General features: G+C 36.5%; 1 protein-coding gene across 4 annotated transcripts in view; it reads left to right on the top strand.

The window, feature by feature from the left end:
- The window catches only part of LOC107702857 (proprotein convertase subtilisin/kexin type 5-like), a 41,811-nt gene continuing 18,746 nt past the window's right edge, over window positions 1-23,065 (top strand). For 2 of the 4 annotated variants that reach the window (XM_016505283.1, XM_016505282.1), the window contains exons 1-9: window positions 6-723; window positions 2,282-2,386; window positions 3,378-3,521; window positions 5,720-5,863; window positions 7,482-7,558; window positions 12,539-12,627; window positions 14,089-14,261; window positions 15,885-16,097; window positions 22,244-22,344. In XM_016505283.1, coding sequence (XP_016360769.1) covers window positions 553-723; window positions 2,282-2,386; window positions 3,378-3,521; window positions 5,720-5,863; window positions 7,482-7,558; window positions 12,539-12,627; window positions 14,089-14,261; window positions 15,885-16,097; window positions 22,244-22,344 — 1,217 coding nt within the window. In that variant the 5' untranslated portion in view covers window positions 6-552. Of the gene's footprint in view, window positions 724-2,281; window positions 2,387-3,377; window positions 3,522-5,719; window positions 5,864-7,481; window positions 7,559-12,538; window positions 12,628-14,088; window positions 14,262-15,884; window positions 16,098-22,243; window positions 22,345-23,065 lie in introns of all 4 variants that reach the window. The other 2 variants (XM_016505285.1, XM_016505284.1) reach the window with 2 other exon arrangements.

The raw sequence follows: 23,065 nt of genomic DNA, 5'->3' as shown, positions 1-23,065 counted from the left end.
ATGAGTGGCCATAAGTATAAAAATAAGCCAAAACGGTATAGGCTACTTAGTCAACCTTATTCTTCACAGAAGGCTCTGGGAATCTCATCGCTGTGATAAATGCGACAACGCAGCCGGATCTGTGCTGAAGGAACACGGTGTGTCTTTAAGACCCTGCGGAGCCCCGGTAACCCCACACGGCTCGTTGTCCGTACTCTCCCGACTCTCTCTGTAGTTATTTGAGGGAGGCGCTAGAGCCATATCTACACTTTAAAAAAAAAAAAAAAAAAAAAAGGCAGAAGTAACGGCACTGTCTTGAGAGAACAATTCAAACCAAAGCTGTGCAAACAGACTCTCGCGTCTCTCTCTCCGTGGCGTCGGAGTGTGTGCGGCCGATGCGCTGCAGGCTGAAGCGTTCCGAGGCTCGTATCCTGCGCTCTCCCTCTGCTGAGTATATGTGGAGCTCAAGCGACACTTCTATGAGAATCCCCGCTGAACGGAGAGACGAAGTTTGGTTGTTTTCCTAAACCGGGGGTGCTGGGGAGAGTCGAGGCGAGAGAGAGAGGGCGAAAGATGGTTTTGAACAGCCTCCCGTGCGTCCTGGTTTCGCTGTGCTTGGTTTTTTTCTCTTCTTCTCCGTGCAAAGCTCGGATTTACACCAACCACTGGGCTGTTCGGATAGCCGGCGGACCTGAGCAAGCGGACCATATCGCCAATAAATATGGGTATAGAAACCTGGGCCAGGTACGTGTGTCCTGCACTAACATGCTCTGAAGCGTTTCACGGGTGTTATTTCAGCGTGTTTGCTGTCCAGTACTCTTTCTCCTCAGTGCAAGTGTGTTTTCACTTTGATTGAAGTTCAGACGTCAAGGCTGGAAGCTTTGCACACAAGTTTCCCAGAGTTGTGCTTTGATAATTCAGACTGATAAATTCACGTTTTCAAGACTTGAATCTTCATCAGTCTGCCTGAAGACTCGTTTATAGCGCAGGAAAATCCAGTTCTCATGCTAAAACCTAGTGAACAAACAGGTCTCCACTGACTCCCTACAACAACAGGTGTTTTTGAAACTTCCCTGCGAGTTGGTGGATCTGTTTACTGTTTTCTGTTAGTAATGAATGCTAGCAGATCATTTTAGGTGTACATCTGAATTCTAAAATAATAAGTTCATGGCATAAGGATTAATGGCATGTAACATTCACTGTAACGTGCTGAAAATGTTACACAGGCTGAAAGTGTTACATCTTTCACGCTTCTTATGTTCTAATTGAGTACTTGGAATACTTCATATTAAAATTGCATATAATGCAGCCGTTTGCAATTAATTTGTCAAGTCAAGTAGATGTAAAGAACTGCATTATGTAGCATTATAAACTACCTTGGTCTCAGTTTCATCTTCCTCCTGGGAGCTGCTGGTGCATTTAAATAAATAATAGGTTTATGTAAGTCTATGGTGGAGCCTTAAACTTCGCTCAGCCTGTATGTCGGATCTCAGATCTGCCATGTGGTGAGAGATTTCACTGCAACCGTGTTCTGTGTCTGATTTCACAATGTGCTATCTTATCGGTCATCTGTGCTTATTGTGCCAGCGAAGAGGTCCTTCCTTAACTGCAAGCTTGTCACATCCAGAGTAACTATTTATGAAAGTTTAAGCACTCCTGAACTTTGCAACTCATCAGACTCGTGTCCTCCTGTGGGAATCTGCTATAGGATCCTGGAATATGAGATTGCCTTAGGAGCCAGCTGTAGCCTATGTGTTCATGAACAAAAAGAAAGTATAAGATGCTCTTCATGAACTTAGAATTTTCCTACGTCAAGTTAATTTCAAAGCAGTTGCTTTGTAAGCACCGTAAGCCCATTTGATTGACTGTAAACTGGCAAAGCTTATCATTGGCTTCAAGAGTCATTGTTTTTTTTATGGCAGACTTATGTATCTCTATGGAGTACAGTAGTCGTGGAGAATGTGTCATGGCTGCCTGGTGTTATTGCACTTGTCAAATTAATCTGTTCAGTGGAAAGTGATGCAGCCTCTTGAGTAACCAATCTTCCAGTCAATGACATCCTAAATAATTAATGATGCATGCCGGTTTCAACTTGCCTGTGGTGAATGTTGCTGTAGGTCTTTCCTATTGATTTATACCAATATTGTTACATATTAGACGTGCCTGCCCTGATATGCTTTTTTTAGTTATTTAGTATTAGTATAGCTGCGTGTTTGGATTCTTGTTTTGCAACCTGTTATTTTGTGATGTGCTTGTAATGTTGCAATGCATTAAATGACAGTTTTGTGTGTTGTTCCTGTAGATTGGTGATCTGAAGGACTACTACCATTTCTTCCACAGCCGGACGATAAAAAGGTCGACGCTTTTCAGCAGAGGCGCACACAGCTTCATCTCCATAGAGCCAAAGGTCAGGCTGTCACTATGACAACCCCACACCTGTGTGTTCTATGTTCTATATGGACTCCTGATCTTGATCATCAATGACTACAATTCACAGTGTATTCAAAACAACTGTTGCGCAATGCGAATGAAAAGTTTTGTTCATGAACAACGCTTTGTGTATAATCTTGAAAAGGACGGTTGGGTTAACATGTTGCAATCCTCAGTGTTGTTCTGTGTTGTTTTGTTTATCCAAAAATTTAAATTGTCATCTTTTTTTTTTATTGTTTTTCTTCTGTGGAACACAAAATGAGATACTTAGCAGAAAGTTCATGCTGCTCTTTTCCATACAACTGAAGTTTGAACCGTAGCTTTCAAATCTCATTCGCATTTGTATATTTCGAAATCTGGCATCTCAAGATGTGTCTTTTCAAATTTGACGTCAGTGATGCCAAAAACCACTGGTGTCTCATAACCATTTGCATTTTTTATTCAGCGGAGGACAAAATCATACAGGTTTGAAAAGACATGAGGGTCAATAAATAATGACATAATATTCATTTCTACCAAATAACCAATTCATGGACTTTTTGTAGCTGTATAATTGAAGTCAAACATGTTCGTGAGCAACATGAATGAAGCCTGTCTATGTAAAAATTAAGGTATGATATTGTGCATGAGGAAAGTTAGCACTATATATTATTACAACATTTTCCATCGTGACATTACCTTTTTTATAATTAAGGATATTTTCCTCCATAATTCTCATTACCAAAAAAATTCATTGGCATCATTCGTATTGTATTACTACAAAGAAAGTATGTTTATATCATCATAATGTTTATACCGTTAATTCATGCTGATTTTGTATAAATAAAAAACATCATTGGATAGTTTCTCATTACTGTAGTCCAGTAGCCATCATTCATTTAATCAGATGAATGTTAAAGAAAAAAAAAGTCATGAAAAGATGTTTGTGTTTGTCAGTTCCTAAAGGATGTCTTCTCATTCTCTCTCAGGTGGAGTGGGTGCAACAGCAGGTGGTGAAGAGGAGAACAAAGCGAGATTATAAACCCTCATATCCTGGTCCTGTACAGTCCAGTATGGTCCAGTCCAGCTCCATTTACTTCAATGATGCTAAATGGAGCAGTATGTGGTACATAGTGAGTATTCTTAATTAACATGCTGTACATTGTTCTTGTGAGTTGCTAACATTGAAAAACACTGAAGTCTTGATCATTGTCATGGTTTTCATCATTTCCTACTCTACTGCAAAAAATATGGGGCTCTGCTGAGCTGTTCAACTCTTCCGTCCTTAACCAAGGTCTTACGGTGAATGAATCATCAAGCACATGAAAGGGAAAAAATTCCATCATCAAAATGGATTTACTTTCTCCTCAGAAAACTTGCTGATGTTAGAAAAGGCAGGAAAATCATTCTGTTCAATTTATTTGTAAAGCATTCCTTATTCCTTACACCTTATAAATTCCACAGTGATCAATGGAAAAGTGATAACAGCAAGGAAGAAACTTTGAGATAAAGACTATGATGTTATGATATAATTATCCAGCAATATCACAGACTAGTTCCAAATCCAGACGGATAAAATCAAGTCACGTCTCATTCTGTTTAAGTCCTCAATACAGCCCATTATTGAATCGAAATGCATTGCGAATGCTTTCAATAAAGACAGTGTATTGTGTTGTGTTTAGTTAAATGCAAAACCAAGCCAATCTTCTGCTTTTCAAGACGGCTTTCACTAAAATGTAATGGCAGGTAGTAAAATTTAGTGTTTTTAACTAAAACTAATTTGTCAGATTGAATCTCGCTCAACGGAAACGATGCCTGTCACACCAGATTAGCCGAGTTTCTACATGTGAAAACCACCCAGAGAGATACATTGAGCTTTCATAAGCTCTAACATAACGTCTAGCGGAGACATTTTCTGTGAGGTAATTGTACAAACAGGCTCTTGTTTTCAGAGCTGTCATGTTCCTCAGCTCACGAGAGCCAATGGTGTGGTACATCAGCACATAGGAAATGTGAAGACATCTTTGCGCTTTTTTACACTGTAAACAGCCATTCAGATTTCCCAGAATGTACGAAAGGTTGCACTTTGGCTGCGGCTGAAACCTTGAGTCATAGCACACATAGCAATTGTTGTCATCAGTTTCTGTCTACGATCGCATTTATAGCTTCGACCAAAACGGCGAGAGTGAACTAAGCGCTTGTTCTCTAATGGGTTGTTACAGCTCTGTCAATGGTTAATATGGCTCAGATAACATTAATACTTTGACCTGAATGCATCCATTTGGCTCAGGTTTCTCTTGTTGACCTGCGAGTTGCACTTTGGGAGCAAATAAACTTGACTTTCCTGGATGGGGTCTAATTCCAACTCTAGGCCCAATGAAACTGTACATTTGGTTCCATGTGACGCATGTAATAACAGTGTCTGAGATAGACGAGGAAAGATGCAGTAATTTACAGAGATATGTTTTAAAAATAATTGTAGCTTGTTACCACATACTTGGGATTTCTTTTAAAGCACCAAAAATAGGCAGGATTTTACTCTGGCTGTGGCCTTGTGTTTGGCATGCATGTTTCAGACACATTGAGCTGTGGTAATCATGGGAGATGTGGGATCGAATCCACCCTACCCTGTATCTCAGTCATTTTTTTATATAATAATAACCAGAAGACCCAACTTTTCTTTGCATTTGCAAACATAAACACTAAATGTATTTATGGTAGTCCTTCAAAATGCTTCTATGTACATTTCAAAGGTTTGAGGGTCTGTAAGATTTTTTAAGGTTTTTGATTGAAAAAGTCTCTTTTGTTGACCAAAGCTGCATTTATTTGATCAAAAGTGTAGTAATATTGTGAAATATTTTTATAATTTAAAATAAGTGTTATATATTTGAATATATTTTAAAAGTTCATTTGTTCCTGTAATGCAAAGCTGATTTTTCAGTATCATTACTCCAGTCTTCAGTGTCACATGATCCTTCATTCTAATATTGCTGCTCAAGAAACATTTCTTATTATTATCATTATTAAAAACAGTTGTGCTGCTTAATATTTTTGTGAAAACCATGATACATTTTTTTTTTAATGATCATTTGATGAATATAAAGTTCAAAAGAACAGCATTTATTTGAAATGTAAATATTTTGTAACATTATAAATGTCTTTACTGTCACGTTTGAACAATTTAATGCTTCTGTGCTGAATAAAAGTATTAGTTCTTTACAACATCTCACTCACTGGCTGTAAACTTTTGAACAGCAGTGTGAGCATTACAGTGTGAGACTCTTCACCTAATTAGATTGTTTTACGTCCTCTTTTATCTCTGTCTTTGCAGCACTGTAATGATAACATCCATAACTGTCAGTCTGACATGAATATCGTGGGCGCGTGGAAGAGAGGCTATACGGGGAAGGATGTGGTGGTTACCATTCTGGATGACGGTATCGAGAGGAACCACCCAGATCTCATCCAGAACTATGTAAGTGTATCTCTGTGTGTGTGTGTAATGAGTGTTTTTAAGAAAGTAATTTATTGCATATTGCATACTCTGCATTATATACTTATTAGTGGTTACATTTTTAGTCAAATTTGGTGTAAAAACTCTCTAAATTTTGACCAAATAATAAATACAAATTTAAAAAGTGTTTGATATTTAATCAAAAAAGATTCATTTGCAATAGAAATGGTTGGTCAGGTTGAGCACATTGCATTGTGGGATGCAGTCTTCTATATAATGTGCTTTGTTGTATATCGCACATTGTGTCTGTCAACCAGGTATTCTTTGCATACAGAAACTTCAGCAGAAATAGTAAGAGCAAAATGTCAGTATGCTATTCTAATATACTTGCTCTGTTCCAAAACCTAGTGAGCTGACTACTGACTATACAGCCAGCTGCCTTCTAAGGGGCTGTTCACACAGAACGTGTTTTTGTAGTCCACTGCGCTGCTTTTCCATTGCATTTCTCATGTCATTTTTTTTATTTTTTTTTTAAGGACATTTATAACACTATACTTTGTGTTTTATTAACTTGGCCTTAAGTTTCAGAAAACTAACGCTTCTATTGGGGAAAATGGAAACGTAAAAATTATATTTGTTGTAGTTTCCATTCACCACTAAAAAAGGTTTACCCAACTATGAAGATTATGCTGCTGAGATCACTAGAAATGAGAAAGAGGTCCGTGGAGTTAACATTTGCATGATGCTGAGCTAATGTCACAATACTCTAAAGCATAAAAACACATATTGCATACTGGAATACTGGGTAAAGCAATCCATTTTAATTACATTGAGCTATTTTTATCGGTTCTCAGTATTGAACAGAATGTATGTTTATTTATAATTAACATTTCTCTCGTCTCATCTGAAATCTTGAATTTTCCCCCTTTGAGCTCGTTGCAGTGCATTCTTGGATACATGTGATACTGCCTTAGAATTTGGCTAAAACAAGTAATCAGTATGATCAAAGCTGCTTTAAGGCAAGCCTCCAAGGTTAGCAAAAAAAAAAGCTCCGGTACACAGGGAAGGAGATCAGAGTCTGATTTTTTGAATGGATGTCAATGGAGGAGATGCTTCACCACGCTGAATAAACTGCTTTTGTTAATAAGAGAAATCACAGACAATTAAGCGCCAAGTAGGATTCAGTTTACGCACTTGTCATTCATTTCAATGGGATCCACAAACAGTGACTGAAAACTGAGCTCTGACAGAAGGACAATGACATTAAGGCTGGAATATGATGATATACGCTTTCTCCAATGGTAGATTCACGAACATTGGTGTCTCCCAATAATAAGACCACCTCTGGTGCACACCCACGATGCTTTAATAACCTAAAACTAAGTCTTGGATCAAAGCAATTGAGCAAAACAAAAGCACCCAGACTGAGACTGTAAATTGACTGATGCTTTTGTGTTTATATAAGCTCTGTCCTGAAAGTACATGTCCAGATTCACACGATCATATGCACAAGTCTAAAATCGTTGTTCACTTTTAGCATTTTTTAAGTGTCCTAACTGGCACATTCCCATAATGGATGGAAAAATCCACATTTGACCATGTTCTCATGTGTCTTTTTCTTCCTTTGATCTGTTCGCAGGATAATGAGGCCAGTTATGATGTGAACGGTAATGACATGGATCCCATGCCCCGATATGATGCCAGTAATGAGAACAAGTAAGAGTGAAGTTCATTACACACTTTGAGCATATCAGGTCATTAAAACACTGGAAAGGCTTAGTTTATACAGTCCTCTCTGTGGTGTGTGTGTGTGAATGTGGGTATTTGGCTTCTGATCTGTGCGCTAATAAGAGTGTTTGGCATGTTTGTTTGGTGAATGTGGGTTTTTGGAGTTTGCTTTTTGTGCGTTTGAGGGTTTCTTAGGTGTATGAGTAAATATGGTGCTTGGCTTGCAATCAGTGTGTGTAGAAGTAAGTGTATTTGGCATGTTTGTTTGGCAAAAAGGGATTTTCGGAATTAGCTTTCTGTGGGAGATTATATGCGCGTGTGTGAAAATGTTGGCACAAGATCAGTGTGTATTCGGAAGTGTTTAGTGAATGTTGAGATTTGGTTTGATGGGTATGTTTTGTGAGTGGGTGGAGGCCCCCATGTGTTTTTGTGGCTGCCACTCTGCCAGTGTGTGTGAGCCTGTGCCAGATGGCTCTGCAGCTTTTTTGGACCGTTCAGACTGAAAGCTTGGCCCTGGCTCTGATCCTCTGTGCCGTTGCCGTTTCTGCAAGGAGCTCAAGTGCAATGCAATTCTGCAAACTGATGAGTGAAAACCGAACCTCATCTGCTCCCTTCATGGAGTTTTGCAATCATTTACGCACTCTCATGCCATTCCAGATGTTCACGGTTTTCTTTCTTTCGTGGAACACAAAAGGAGAAATTTTCAAGAATGTTCACAAAGCTGTCTGCTGTAGCAGATAGCTTTCAATATATGAACAGACAAAAAAAAACCACCATAAAATTACTGCAAATAATCTTTATTCTAGTGTGCTATATTTTAAAGTGAACTTTCACAAACTGGTCACATTTTGTCCTCAAATCTAAACAAAGAAATTATGTTTTGCACAGTGTTATTTTAGTCATATTTATATACTATTTTAGTTTCTATTAATATTTTGTATTGACTTTTATTTTTTCAGTTTTCACTTTCATTTTAGTAAAATTTTTAGTAATTTTGCCTTTTTTTTTAATTAGTTTTTTTTTAATATTTATATTAAGGTTTCATTTATTTTAGTTTTAGTTATTTCCAGTGAGTAGTTTTATTGCTTCATTTTTTGCTCATTTAATTTAGTTGCCAAGGCAACATTTCAAATTTTTCTTTATTTTAAGATTTTTTCATCTAATATTTATATTTTATTTCAGCTTTTGAATTGAGTTTTTCATTCTTTTAGTTTTAAGTAATTGTCATTTTTGAGCTTTTTGATTTTGATTTTTTATATATTGCTATTACGGATTCATTTTTTCTTGTTCAGTTTTAGTTATTTCCAGTTAGTTTTAGCTTCAGCTTATTTAAGCTATTTGCAGAGGCAACATTCCTCATTTTTGTTCATTTTAAATGTTTCATCTAATAATTAAATTAAATTAATAATTTTTTAATCAGCTTTTTTGATCATTTTAGTTTTAGTTAACAATATTAACCCTGTTTTTGTGTAAATAAAATGTTTTTTTATGACCATTTTTAGGACAAAAAGGCACATTTCCATCCACCAATTCTCATTACCATAATGTAAAGAGTTTTTTTTTTGGTCCCTTTTCCACACCTCTCCTCAAGCTGCTTGATTTGAGGTATGATTCATGTCCATAGCTCAAATGGTGCAGGGCGAGTTATGTGCCAAAATTTAATACTTTTCCCTAAAAATGAGCAATAGTAGTAGTGATTTTTGCCTGCAAAAAAAAAATCAGATGCCTCTAAATGCTGCACAAACCCCCATCTGGAGGTCTCTGTATGTGAGTGCACGACACGTCGTGAGCACTATCCCCCCTCTTAATTTACACTTTCAGGAGCCTCATTAGAAGTATTTCCGTGGCCCGAGGAAAAGGGGAGTGTTTGACGCTGTCACTGTTTTCAGGAGGAAGTGTGTGGTGGAGACAGAGAGGGAGGTTTAGGTCTGCATGTATAGACACGCTCTATAGAATAACATCCACCTCCTGTCCTAGCTGCTTCTGTCTCTGTGAGGCTTCGAGTGCAGAAAGTTCAAAAGCTCTCACCCTATAAAGGAAATGTAGACAACTAAATGGCAGTTAACTCCTTTAAATTGGGCATATACTACATTTTTTGTAGCATTTTATTTCCTTAAAGTCAAAAATGTCATGCTCCTAGTCACCCTGGTGTGCTAAAACTGTAAATATGAATGGGAATGTACTTCAGAGATATTTTACTCCATAATAATTTCTAGGGGTGCTAATAATTGTGGCAAATGTGTATTGATTTACTTCAATGACAGGTTAGAATTTTGTGAATTTTTTGAATGAAAGATCAAAAGGATAAACAATGCAGATTTATTTTCACAGGCTTCTCTGTTCATATTCACCAAAGGTGCTAATAATTCTGAGCACAGCTGTTTTTTTGGGTTTGTTCAGTGATTCAGTAAAGTCTCCCCTGTCGTTTTTTCCCACCCAATTTCCCCAATGTTTTACTTCAATGAAAGGTTAGAATTTTGTGAATTTTTTGAATGAAAGATCAAAAGGATAAACAATGCAGATTTATTTTCACAGGCTTCTCTGTTCATATTCACCAAAGGTGCTAATAATTCTGAGCACAGCTGTTTTTTTGGGTTTGTTCAGTGATTCAGTAAAGTCTCCCCTGTCGTTTGGCGACTATCCTGCACAAGCTGTTGATCTTAGTCGGGGACAAGTACAGTACAGCCTAGCGCATTTCACACAGGCTGCTAGTTTCACCTTCACCATGAAGTCGTGTATGCTTAAGGTTGAAAATAAATGTTGTTTATAGTGAATGCCCCTATAAATGGTCTTATTTTTACGATTTAGTTTTAATCCAAATGATGCGTGTGCTAAGTGAGTGAACATCAAAGATCACACAACAGAAGTGCGCGTGCGCTCTCTATCTCTCTCTCTCGCTCTCTCTCCATACCGTTAAGTAACTTGTGCATTGTTTTACTTACTTGTTTTTGACATCCGACCGAACTACAAACTTTCCAGTGATGTCTGTGAGAAAGGTATATTCACTCGACAAGCTCGCGCATCTGCGCCGCCGCGCGCTCAATCCACTCAGTGTGCTTTGTTTATCAGCTCGCGCACATCAGCTATACAGGCGTTAATACTGAAAGTTTAACATTATATTCATTGCATACATATACTTCGTAGACATCCTTAACTCCATTCTGCTGTCTGTTGTTCTGTTGTCGGTGTTTCTTTGTCTGAATATGGCGCTTATCACATGCTGTGTGGTATCGGCATTTGGTATCGGGGCATTTTAACGAGTACGAGTACAGAAGCTCAGTATCGGGCCCGATACCAGTATCGGTATCGGTGCATCTCTAATAAAAAGTTACAGTGGCATCCCCAGTGGGTGCTACTTTCATTTCCATTTATATTTTGCACACTGAATGGAAATGCTGCTTGTTCGCAAATTGTTTGAGAGATTTTCTTTTAATTCTTTGAAGCATAGCTAGTTTGAATAATCTTGAACAAGTTAGTTAAACTTGTTAGTTATCTATTTTCCTGACTCGCTCCATTGGTTTTTAAAGTAATGTAAGGATTGTTGTATGTATAGCTCTTTATATTCTGTGTTGCCATATTTCCTATGGAAACAGGACCGGATGTTGGGGTGAAACATATTGTATGTTTTTTTTTTTTTTTTGGCCAATAGCCTTTAGTTTACATGACAGTAGTAAACCATGATTTCCTACTTTCTATTGTTAGAAAAAGGCAGGTGGTGTTTATAATTTAGGAGCAGAGGGAGTTTCATTCTAGAGAGCATTATTTTGGACATGTCAGATCATATCCTTGTGAACTACTTTTTATATTTAATGAATTAAATTTTATATATACTTGAAGCTGATTTTGTTAGTGTTTAGGAGTACACTAGCGTATATATATATATATATATATATATATATTAAAATCAACAAAAATGTTGACTTCAATGTTTTTTTTTTCCTGAATTTATACACTCCCATTTAAAAGCTTGGGGTCAGCACATTTTTTTAATTAATTTCTTTATTCAGCATGCATGCAATAACTTTATCAAAAGTGACAGCAAAGGCTGTTCTTTTGAACTTCCTTTTCATCAAAGAATGTGTCACGTTTTACAGAAATATTAAACTGTTTTCAACACTGATAATAATAATAAATGTTTCTTGAGCAGCAAATCTGCATATTAGAATGATTTCTGAAGGGTGACACTGAAGACTGAAAATTCAGAATTGATCACAGGAGTAAATTACATTTGAAACTATGTTGAAATAGAAAACAGTTACTTCTTTAAAAAACATAAAAATCTTAACAACCCCAAACCTTTGAACAGTAATGTAGACTTGAAGTGGTCAGTCTTTTGGATTTTATCGTACATTTATTTTCTATGACATGTTTCAGTGTTGGATAACCATTGGAATAGTTTTAGTCTGGAGTCATTGGATTGGCATTGGGATCGAGTCCTCGGACCACCTGGGAGTTCCTCTGGCCTTTTGACCTTTTGACCTTGTAAATGTTTATGGTTGTGATGGCGACCGAACCCTGGTCTCATCCCAGATCTGGTGCTGCTATGGATCGTTACAATCTTTGCTTCGTTTTCTTTTTGTTTTCTTTTTTTTTTTTAAATGGCTTAGATCGGAGATGGTGGTTACCATGGTAGCGTGAGTTTTTCTATGCAGCTGTTCACTGCTGGAGGTTCCACAGCCGAATCTTTCTCCATCTCTCTCCATCTGTCTGTCTCTGTCTTTAGTGAGCGTTTTAGTGTGTTTTTTGTGGATGATTTGTATTAGATTTATGTGGGTTTAGTTTGGGTCAGGAATGTATCCACGTTGCGTCTGAGGCGGAGGAACCGCTCAAATGTTTTCCTTCAGTATCTCAAATATTTAGCCATGCAGCAGTGCCTGTGCTTGCGTAAGGGTCTCCAGTCATTGTTTATGCACTCAGTGAATGTGTGTGTATCAGTACTAACACTAACGTCTGATGTGTTGTGTTCAGGCATGGCACGAGGTGCGCTGGTGAAGTAGCGGCGTCCGCCAACAACTCGCACTGCACAGTGGGCATCGCTTACAACGCCAAGATTGGGGGTGAGTGTGGCTGACGGTCACTGTCTGATTTGGACCTACTGCTGTACCTGGGAATTCTGCCTTTTGTTCGTACTCGCGCACATACTGTAAATACAGTACCCCCGTTGTGAATTTTAGTGACTAAAAATGTTACATTAAATAAACCTCATACACACACACACACATATATATATATATATATATATATATATATATATATATGAGGCTCTTCAAAGTCGCTACCCATCAACTAGATTACAGTATTGCGCACTATTCAACTCATCCATTTAATAATAATTTAGTAATTATTAATAATAAATAAATAAAGTTTAGTGACGAAATTCGTACATGGGCACAATTTATTTTTAAATAGAATTATTCATGCTAAAGGCTTTAGATAGAAAGTTAAGAAATCAAAAGAAATATTTCAGTTAAGTGTATCCAGATTTTGACTGGTAGTAAACACACCACTTCTGCTGGATGTTGCCATTTGGAATCACTCAGATAAGTAGTAGAATAAACACTGTAAAAGTGGGAACTAATATTTCTAATATTCTGCTGATATTCTATATTCATCTGCATGACTGAAAACCTACACAGACAGATTTACAGATTATGGTCAATATTTTGGAAGTCATCACAATTAATTTTGGTCCTTTTTAGTTTTTTACAAGTTGGGACTTTTGCCATTGTTTTTTTTTTTTCAAGACGTAATGCCAATTTAAAAATATAACAGCTTGTATAAACTTATCTTGATACACCTATATTCTGTTTAGCTGTTTATGAATATAAGAAAACATCATATTCAGTACTATTCAAAAGTTTGGGGTTGGTAAGATTTTCAGATTTTCACCAAAACTGCATTTATTTGACCAAAACTACAGTAAAAACAGTAATATTGTGAAATATCATTGCAATTTAAAATAACTGTTTTTCTATTTTAATATAATTTAAAATGCTATTTATTCCTGTGATGTGAAGCTGAATTTTCAGCATCATTACTCCAGTCTTCAGTGTCACATGATCCTTCAGAAATTATTTGAACATTTCTTATTATTATCAATGTTTAAAACAGTTCAACATCCACATAATATGTTTGTGAAAACTGTGATGCGTTTGTTCAGGATTCTTTGATGAGTAGAAAGTTCAAACTAGCAGCATTTATTTGAAATTAAATCTTTTGTAACATTATGAAAGTCTTTACTGTAACTTTTGATAATTTTAATGCATCCTTTCTGAAAAAAAAATCAGAATCCTGACTTTTGAACAGGAGTATATATACACACCCTCTAATACATCCAAGCCAAATTATTCTGGCTTCCTTAAGATAGATCAGTTGACTAGTCATTTAGGCAACATTCCTCCGACTAATTAATTTTGGAAATGTGTAGTTTTGCATGTCTGTTGGACATCATTGGCATATCAGTTCAGTGTCTCGCAGATGTTTTCCCTGCTAAGGTTTTCTTTGGGCTTGTCCTGCAGGTGTCCGCATGTTGGACGGAGATGTGACAGACATGGTAGAGGCCAAATCACTGAGTCTACACCCTCAACACATAGATATTTACAGTGCCAGCTGGGGTCCAGATGATGATGGCAAAACCGTGGATGGGCCCGCTTCCCTCGCCAGACAGGCCTTTGAAAATGGCATCAGACAGGTAAGAACCATCTCAGCATGTATAGAAGTATTTTTCAAGTTTATATGAAAAGTGTGTTATGTTTTTCCCTTTTTCCATATGATGTGGCGTTCATAAATCATAAGTGTAATTTTCAGGTCATCAGTCACGTCTCCCCAGCAGTCTGGCCCACCAAGGGTGTTTTCCTTTCCTTCTCACACTCACCACCTGCTACGCCAGTGAACTTTAGAACGTGATTTTAGTTTATCTTCCCTGAGCCATGAGTCGCAGTCAGTAATTGGCATGTATCCTGTGCCAAAGGTGTGTTTGGAGTGGTTTAGGCATGTTTCAGGTATGTGAGACTCATAGACATCAGGTGATACTGGTCTCCTCTCATCAGAAAAGGCTGGAGGATATTAATGCTTGGAGATTATGCTGTCCTGATGATGTTAGTTCCTGCTTTGAAGTGTTTCAAGGGCTGTCAATAAGTTAAAAAAGTTTCTATTTATTTGTTTGTGGACTTATTTATTTGTTTGTTTGGAATTGAGACAAATTCTCATTACCGTAATGCATCTGGATGATGTTTGTTTGTAAATTATTCTCAATGATTCGTCATCCTGTCTGGAAACGGTGAACGTTTTGAATATTTTTTTTTAATTAAATTAAATTAATATAGTTAATCTGAACCAACCGTGTTGTTATTGTTGTTAAAACTATTACATGTTTTGTTTTCATTTTTTGAAATAAAATAGGAATTCAAACTTAAACTATTTAAACTTATTTTATTTCGTTTAGTTGCCAAAGCAACATTTGTCATTTAAGTACTAAAAAACTGAAGTAAATATAAATATATGCTAAATAGAAATATAAAAAATAAAAATGACTTGATTACTAAAATTTAAAGTACAATTAAAATGAAAATTGAAAATATATAGTTATTAAAATATGTATTTATTAAAATATATGAATTTAAAATAATAATAAAATATATAAAAATACCACAATAACACATATAAATGTTTAACAGTTTAATTGATATAAAATCTCTTTGTTGGTTGCAGTAATGGGATTTGGGAAGGGAAGGAAAATTGGTTTAATTTTGTGATGAAAATTTCATAATGCAAAAATGTTCCTAAAAAATTATATACGTGATAATATATGCATATGTAATGTGTGTGTAAATGTGTGTGTGTGTGTGTGTACAGTTTTTTTCTATACTGGTGGGGACTTAAATCTGAATACACACCAACTCATGGGGACTTGTGTCACCGTGGGGACCTAAATTGAGGTCCCCATGGGTACAGGAGCTTATAAATCATACAGAATTAGTTTTTTGGAGATTGTAAAAATGCACAAAGTTTTATGTGAGGGGTAGGGTTGGTGTAGGGCGATAGAAAATACAGTTTGTACAGTATAAAAACCATTACGCCTATGGGGAGTCCCCACAAGGATAGTGAACCAAACGTGTGTGTGTGTGTGCGTGTGTGTGTGTGTGTGTGTGTGTATATGTATTATTTATTTAGTTATTTATTTATTTTGAAATTTCAGTCAAATTTACATTTGCAGCCACGATCACCACTGTTCCCTGGAGCATAAACTCTAGGTTGCTCCTGGAGGGATGTTTCTGTAACAAGTGTACTGTAAGTTTCTGTTTTTTCTTCACAGGGCAGGAAAGGACGGGGTTCAATCTTTGTTTGGGCGTCAGGAAATGGCGGTCGGAGTCGCGATCACTGTTCATGTGACGGCTACACCAACAGCATCTACACGATATCCATCAGCAGCACGGCAGAGAGCGGCCGCAAGCCCTGGTATCTGGAAGAGTGCGCCTCCACCCTCACCACCACCTACAGCAGCGGAGAGAACTACGACCGCAAAATCGTAAGAAGAGACGTAAATCTAGATCTTCATTGCCATTGTTTTTTTTTTTTCAAGACGTAATGCCAATTTAAAAATATAACAGCTTGTATAAACTTATCTTGATACACCTATATTCTGTTTAGCTGTTTATGAATATAAGAAAACATCATATTCAGTACTATTCAAAAGTTTGGGGTTGGTAAGATTTTCAGATTTTCACCAAAACTGCATTTATTTGACCAAAACTACAGTAAAAACAGTAATATTGTGAAATATCATTGCAATTTAAAATAACTGTTTTTCTATTTTAATATAATTTAAAATGCTATTTATTCCTGTGATGTGAAGCTGAATTTTCAGCATCATTACTCCAGTCTTCAGTGTCACATGATCCTTCAGAAATTATTTGAACATTTCTTATTATTATCAATGTTTAAAACAGTTCAACATCCACATAATATGTTTGTGAAAACTGTGATGCGTTTGTTCAGGATTCTTTGATGAGTAGAAAGTTCAAACTAGCAGCATTTATTTGAAATTAAATCTTTTGTAACATTATGAAAGTCTTTACTGTAACTTTTGATAATTTTAATGCATCCTTTCTGAAAAAAAAATCAGAATCCTGACTTTTGAACAGGAGTATATATACACACCCTCTAATACATCCAAGCCAAATTATTCTGGCTTCCTTAAGATAGATCAGTTGACTAGTCATTTAGGCAACATTCCTCCGACTAATTAATTTTGGAAATGTGTAGTTTTGCATGTCTGTTGGACATCATTGGCATATCAGTTCAGTGTCTCGCAGATGTTTTCCCTGCTAAGGTTTTCTTTGGGCTTGTCCTGCAGGTGTCCGCATGTTGGACGGAGATGTGACAGACATGGTAGAGGCCAAATCACTGAGTCTACACCCTCAACACATAGATATTTACAGTGCCAGCTGGGGTCCAGATGATGATGGCAAAACCGTGGATGGGCCCGCTTCCCTCGCCAGACAGGCCTTTGAAAATGGCATCAGACAGGTAAGAACCATCTCAGCATGTATAGAAGTATTTTTCAAGTTTATATGAAAAGTGTGTTATGTTTTTCCCTTTTTCCATATGATGTGGCGTTCATAAATCATAAGTGTAATTTTCAGGTCATCAGTCACGTCTCCCCAGCAGTCTGGCCCACCAAGGGTGTTTTCCTTTCCTTCTCACACTCACCACCTGCTACGCCAGTGAACTTTAGAACGTGATTTTAGTTTATCTTCCCTGAGCCATGAGTCGCAGTCAGTAATTGGCATGTATCCTGTGCCAAAGGTGTGTTTGGAGTGGTTTAGGCATGTTTCAGGTATGTGAGACTCATAGACATCAGGTGATACTGGTCTCCTCTCATCAGAAAAGGCTGGAGGATATTAATGCTTGGAGATTATGCTGTCCTGATGATGTTAGTTCCTGCTTTGAAGTGTTTCAAGGGCTGTCAATAAGTTAAAAAAGTTTATATTTATTTGTTTGTGGACTTATTTATTTGTTTGTTTGGAATTGAGACAAATTCTCATTACCGTAATGCATCTGGATGATGTTTGTTTGTAAATTATTCTCAATGATTCGTCATCCTGTCTGGAAACGGTGAACGTTTTGAATATTTTTTTTTAATTAAATTAAATTAATATAGTTAATCTGAACCAACCGTGTTGTTATTGTTGTTAAAACTATTACATGTTTTGTTTTCATTTTTTGAAATAAAATAGGAATTAAAACTTAAACTATTTAAACTTATTTTATTTCGTTTAGTTGCCAAAGCAACATTTGTCATTTAAGTACTAAAAAACTGAAGTAAATATAAATATATGCTAAATAGAAATATAAAAAATAAAAATGACTTGATTACTAAAATTTAAAGTACAATTAAAATGAAAATTGAAAATATATAGTTATTAAAATATGTATTTATTAAAATATATGAATTTAAAATAATAATAAAATATATAAAAATACCACAATAACACATATAAATGTTTAACAGTTTAATTGATATAAAATCTCTTTGTTGGTTGCAGTAATGGGATTTGGGAAGGGAAGGAAAATTGGTTTAATTTTGTGATGAAAATTTCATAATGCAAAAATGTTCCTAAAAAATTATATACGTGATAATATATGCATATGTAATGTGTGTGTAAATGTGTGTGTGTGTGTGTACAGTTTTTTTCTATACTGGTGGGGACTTAAATCTGAATACACACCAACTCATGGGGACTTGTGTCACCGTGGGGACCTAAATTGAGGTCCCCATGGGTACAGGAGCTTATAAATCATACAGAATGAGTTTTTTGGAGATTGTAAAAATGCACAAAGTTTTATGTGAGGGGTAGGGTTGGTGTAGGGCGATAGAAAATACAGTTTGTACAGTATAAAAACCATTACGCCTATGGGGAGTCCCCACAAGGATAGTGAACCAAACGTGTGTGTGTGTGAACGTGTGTGTGTGTGTGTGTGTGTGTGTGTGTGTGTGTGTGTATATGTATTATTTATTTAGTTATTTATTTATTTTGAAATTTCAGTCAAATTTACATTTGCAGCCACGATCACCACTGTTCCCTGGAGCATAAACTCTAGGTTGCTCCTGGAGGGATGTTTCTGTAACAAGTGTACTGTAAGTTTCTGTTTTTTCTTCACAGGGCAGGAAAGGACGGGGTTCAATCTTTGTTTGGGCGTCAGGAAATGGCGGTCGGAGTCGCGATCACTGTTCATGTGACGGCTACACCAACAGCATCTACACGATATCCATCAGCAGCACGGCAGAGAGCGGCCGCAAGCCCTGGTATCTGGAAGAGTGCGCCTCCACCCTCACCACCACCTACAGCAGCGGAGAGAACTACGACCGCAAAATCGTAAGAAGAGACGTAAATCTAGATCTTCAGCACTGAGTAAACTTGCTTTTCATAAAACAGGCCTGCTGCTGAATTGGCTTTAAAGCCACCACGTTTCTAGTTTAAAGGGAAAGCTCAGCCAAAAATGAGAAATCTTTTATCATTTACTCACACACATGTTGTACCAAACCTGTGTGAGTTTCTTTCTTCTGCTGAATTAAAAGAAGATATTTTGAATAATGTTTGTAATCAAACAGTTGACAGTAGCCATTGACTTCCATAGTATGGAAAAAAATAGAATGGAATTCAAAGGATACCGTCAACTGTTTGATTACAAACATTATTCAGAATATCTTCTTTTGTGTTCAACAGAAGAAAGAAACTCATAAAGGTTTGGAACAACTTAAGGGTGCATAAATGATGACAGATTTCACATTTTTGGTAAAAATATATACCTTTCAATAGAATTAAACCTCATTCTATGATGTTGTAAATACAAAAGAATGCCTTTTAGCCAAGGCATTTCATTCTTCAAAACATATGGGTTTGGAATGACATAATGATGAGTAAATAATGACAGAATTTTAATTTCTGGGCTTTTAGCTTAAGACTTTTTTGTTGTTGTTTCAAAATGGTTGGAAACTTGATATTAATCTGTGCTTAAATTGAGCTGAAGGAAGCATATTTACTCGTTTGAATATTTATGGAAACCGTTTGGAAGTTAAACGTCAGTAAACTGCACAATATCTTAGAAAGTAGAGATGCCTCTTGCATAATTTTTTTAATTTATTGCCATTTAAATGCATCTAATGCATTTTCATGCGTTTCTTTGGCCACACATGTGTTTGATCTGCTTTTGTTGGTCACTGTGTCATGAGAGCGTCCTGGTGTTAACCGCTGCGGTTTACAGCCCACACACAGTTTTACACACTCCTCTGAGAGTCAGAGCTTCCCTGTCTCTCAGCTTGTCTCAGAGTGACGTGTGAAATTCCACACTGGCTTTCAATCTCCTTTTGCAATACATGTTTACATTCTGAAGCCCAGTGTTACAGACATTAGCACTTCTCTTTGTTGTGATCTCTTGCAGTTTTCAGGTAGTACAGCTGTACTTATATTTACATAGGTTTATTATCTACCCATCCAGGGTTATTGTCATAAATACTAGCAGTGAAAATATTTTAGCCAACTGTACTGTGAATAAAGTTTTGAAGGCAAAAAAGGTTGACTGTCTATAATTCGTAGAGATGTATGAAGCACAGCTCACACAGAAGTCAGTTTCACACCAAGCAGCTTTCTGTTGGTCAACATGGTGTATTCATGTGATGAACTTGAACTTGAATAAAATTACAGAGAAAAATACTTATAATTTTGTATGTTTAAAAACGTTTTATGCTCTTTGGCCGTTCATTTATACAATGTTTTGGGGGCTTGAAAATGCAAACTTTTTAAAACTGGTTTCAACATGCAAGTGTTTTTAATTGTCTTTGTGTAAACTACAAAAACGTGAAGTTGTGAAAACGGTGACATCTTGTGCATGCATATTACGTGTTCAGTGTATAGGTATGAGCGCAGGCGCATAGTGTTTCTTTACAAAGTGATATCGCCAACTACAGGCCTGGCATGCATAATATAGCGTTATTCAATGTTGACGTAATTTTAACTGAAATAGGAAGTCAGGGTAGGACATATCAAGCAGCTCCGCCCCTTTTTTAAAATAGCCTATTGCGTTTTATTTAAATCACAGCTCAGCCAAAGCCATCACTTGAGATCGGTAAAGCTGCATTTTACAGTTTATGACAGCCACAGTCTAATAGATTACTATTAGGGTATGCTTTGGATTCTAGAGAGCATTTGATTGGACAGAAAATCTGATGAGAAGCTGAAGTGCAGGGTGATGTCATCAAAATCGTTAATCCACATTGGCGGAAGTGAGAGACAGTAGCTGCGTCCCAAATGACACACTATACTCTATGCACTTATACACTATTCACTTATGCACTATGTACTCAATCATGTAGAGTGTGAATTATATCATTCACCAGACTCCAATTATTAATTTTGTCATTAATAATTGGAGTCTGGTAGCCCCTCCCCACTCGCTAAGTAATTAAAGCTGTGACAGTTGAGTGCATGAAGTGTCCAACATTCCACACTTCATTTTTTTTGCGGTTATTTAAGTGCATCATCCAGGTATTTAAAGTGCCCTTTTTCTTATTGGAATTTTCAGTGTGAACGCACTACTCGCACTATTTATCCTACAAAACGGCATAGAATAGTGCATAAGTACGCGATTTGGGATGCACCTTGTAAGATTTGAATGCTTATATCTTCTAAATGCGTATTTTGTTATTGTTTTGGAGCACACTAGCTTATAGGTAACCTTAAGGTTAACATATTCATACTAAAAGCCAAAAAACGTTGATTTTGATTTCATGGGGACTTTAAGACTTCTGATCTGATCAGATCTTGTGCGAAAAAATAAAACATCTATCCAAGTTAGACAGGAAGGGGGTGTTGACTTATAAAAATAAAAAAAAAAACAGCCACACTTTGTTTTTTGTGGATGTGACGTTTAGAGCAGAGTAAATCCGAAATCCGTCACGCAGATGTCTCACAGCTGAAATTAGAGTCTCATTTAGTTGATCCAAATGGCCTTAAACTAAACTCTTGAATATATTTCAAAGATTTTATTGCATGAAACTTCAAACTGATGCTGACACAGCATCTGAGTGGATCCAGTCCATGCTGCTGAATCACAAATGCCCCAAAGTGGTGGTAATTTCCAGCTAAGTGTAGCACAATGGCACATTTATAGCACGTTTCATTGTCAGTAAGTACTGCAGTTTGCTGAAGTGCATTTAACAAATAAAAATGTAACTTTGGCAATATTTCTTTTTGAGTTAAGTTTAGTATGTGTGATTAAAGCAGCAGATGGAACAATTTGTGGCCCTGTGTGAGACGGGATGAAAATGAATACACTATATAAATCTAAACCATGCATGCTAAAATCGTAAAATAGTCATTTTCAAAAAAGCAAATGAAAAATAAATAAAGTTAACTAAAACTAAACTCAAATAACAAAATACAAAAAAGCAATGCAACAAAACTAGAACACACTTGTTAAAATAAACAAAGCTGTCTATCACATACTCGCAGTGGAGACAGTGTTGTGTATTATAACAGAAGCGGTCAAGTATTGTTACTTCATGTCATGTTGCTCACTTGCAGTGTCAATACACATTCACTTTGTTTACCGATTAACACATGGAAACCCCATGCACAAGAATAACCTGAATTTCTTTGTCTCTCTTGTTAGATCACAACCGATCTAAGGCAGCGCTGCACAGACAGTCACACTGGAACATCAGCGTCAGCGCCGATGGCAGCAGGGATCATAGCTCTTGCTCTGGAAGCAAAGTAAGTGGAAGCAAACTACGGTATGCTTTCATTTCTCTAACAGCTGTTTAGTGGAAGTGGAATTAGCACCACTAATTTAGCCACTAATCATGAAGGTGTTTTGCTTTTCACACTCTCACTGACCCTCTGAATTAAAGGGATAGTTCACCCAAAACTGAACATTCTGTCATCATTTCCTCACCCTCCACTTGATAAAGACCTGCATGAGTTTCTTTCTTCTGAACACAAAAGAAGATATTTTGAAGAATGAGGGTAACCAAACAGTTGACCTTAGCCATTGACTTCTATAGTACTATGTAGTGGTCGACCGATATTGGTTTTTTGACAGCCGATGCCGATGCCGATATCTTGGAAAGCAGGGTGGCCGATGGCCGATATAAAGCCGATATAATTTTATTTATTTTAATTAATATTTAAGAAATTTGAAATCATTTGAAAATTGATTTAAAAATAAATGTGTTAAATAAACATACGTATACTTTAGATGACAAAGTATTTTTTCACAAATAAATAAATATTTAATAAAAATATAATTAAAAAGGAAGTAAACACTGTAACCAACAGGGCACTCAGTATTCTGGGAAGTTTGTGTGCATTAATCATGTTTTTTCAAATAAAGCCAAGGTAACACTCATTTTACATACAGCACACAGTGAAAATGGCATGAATATGACATTGGGCAAATGCATAAAGCGCAGCATAATTTGAAATCACGAGTTTA

The sequence above is a fragment of the Sinocyclocheilus anshuiensis genome, unplaced genomic scaffold, assembly GCF_001515605.1.
Source record: "Sinocyclocheilus anshuiensis isolate Anshui unplaced genomic scaffold, SAMN03320099.WGS_v1.1 scaffold366, whole genome shotgun sequence".
In the NCBI taxonomy this organism is placed as follows: Eukaryota; Metazoa; Chordata; class Actinopteri; order Cypriniformes; family Cyprinidae; genus Sinocyclocheilus; species Sinocyclocheilus anshuiensis.
This window is presented reverse-complemented; position numbering and strand designations above follow the sequence as displayed.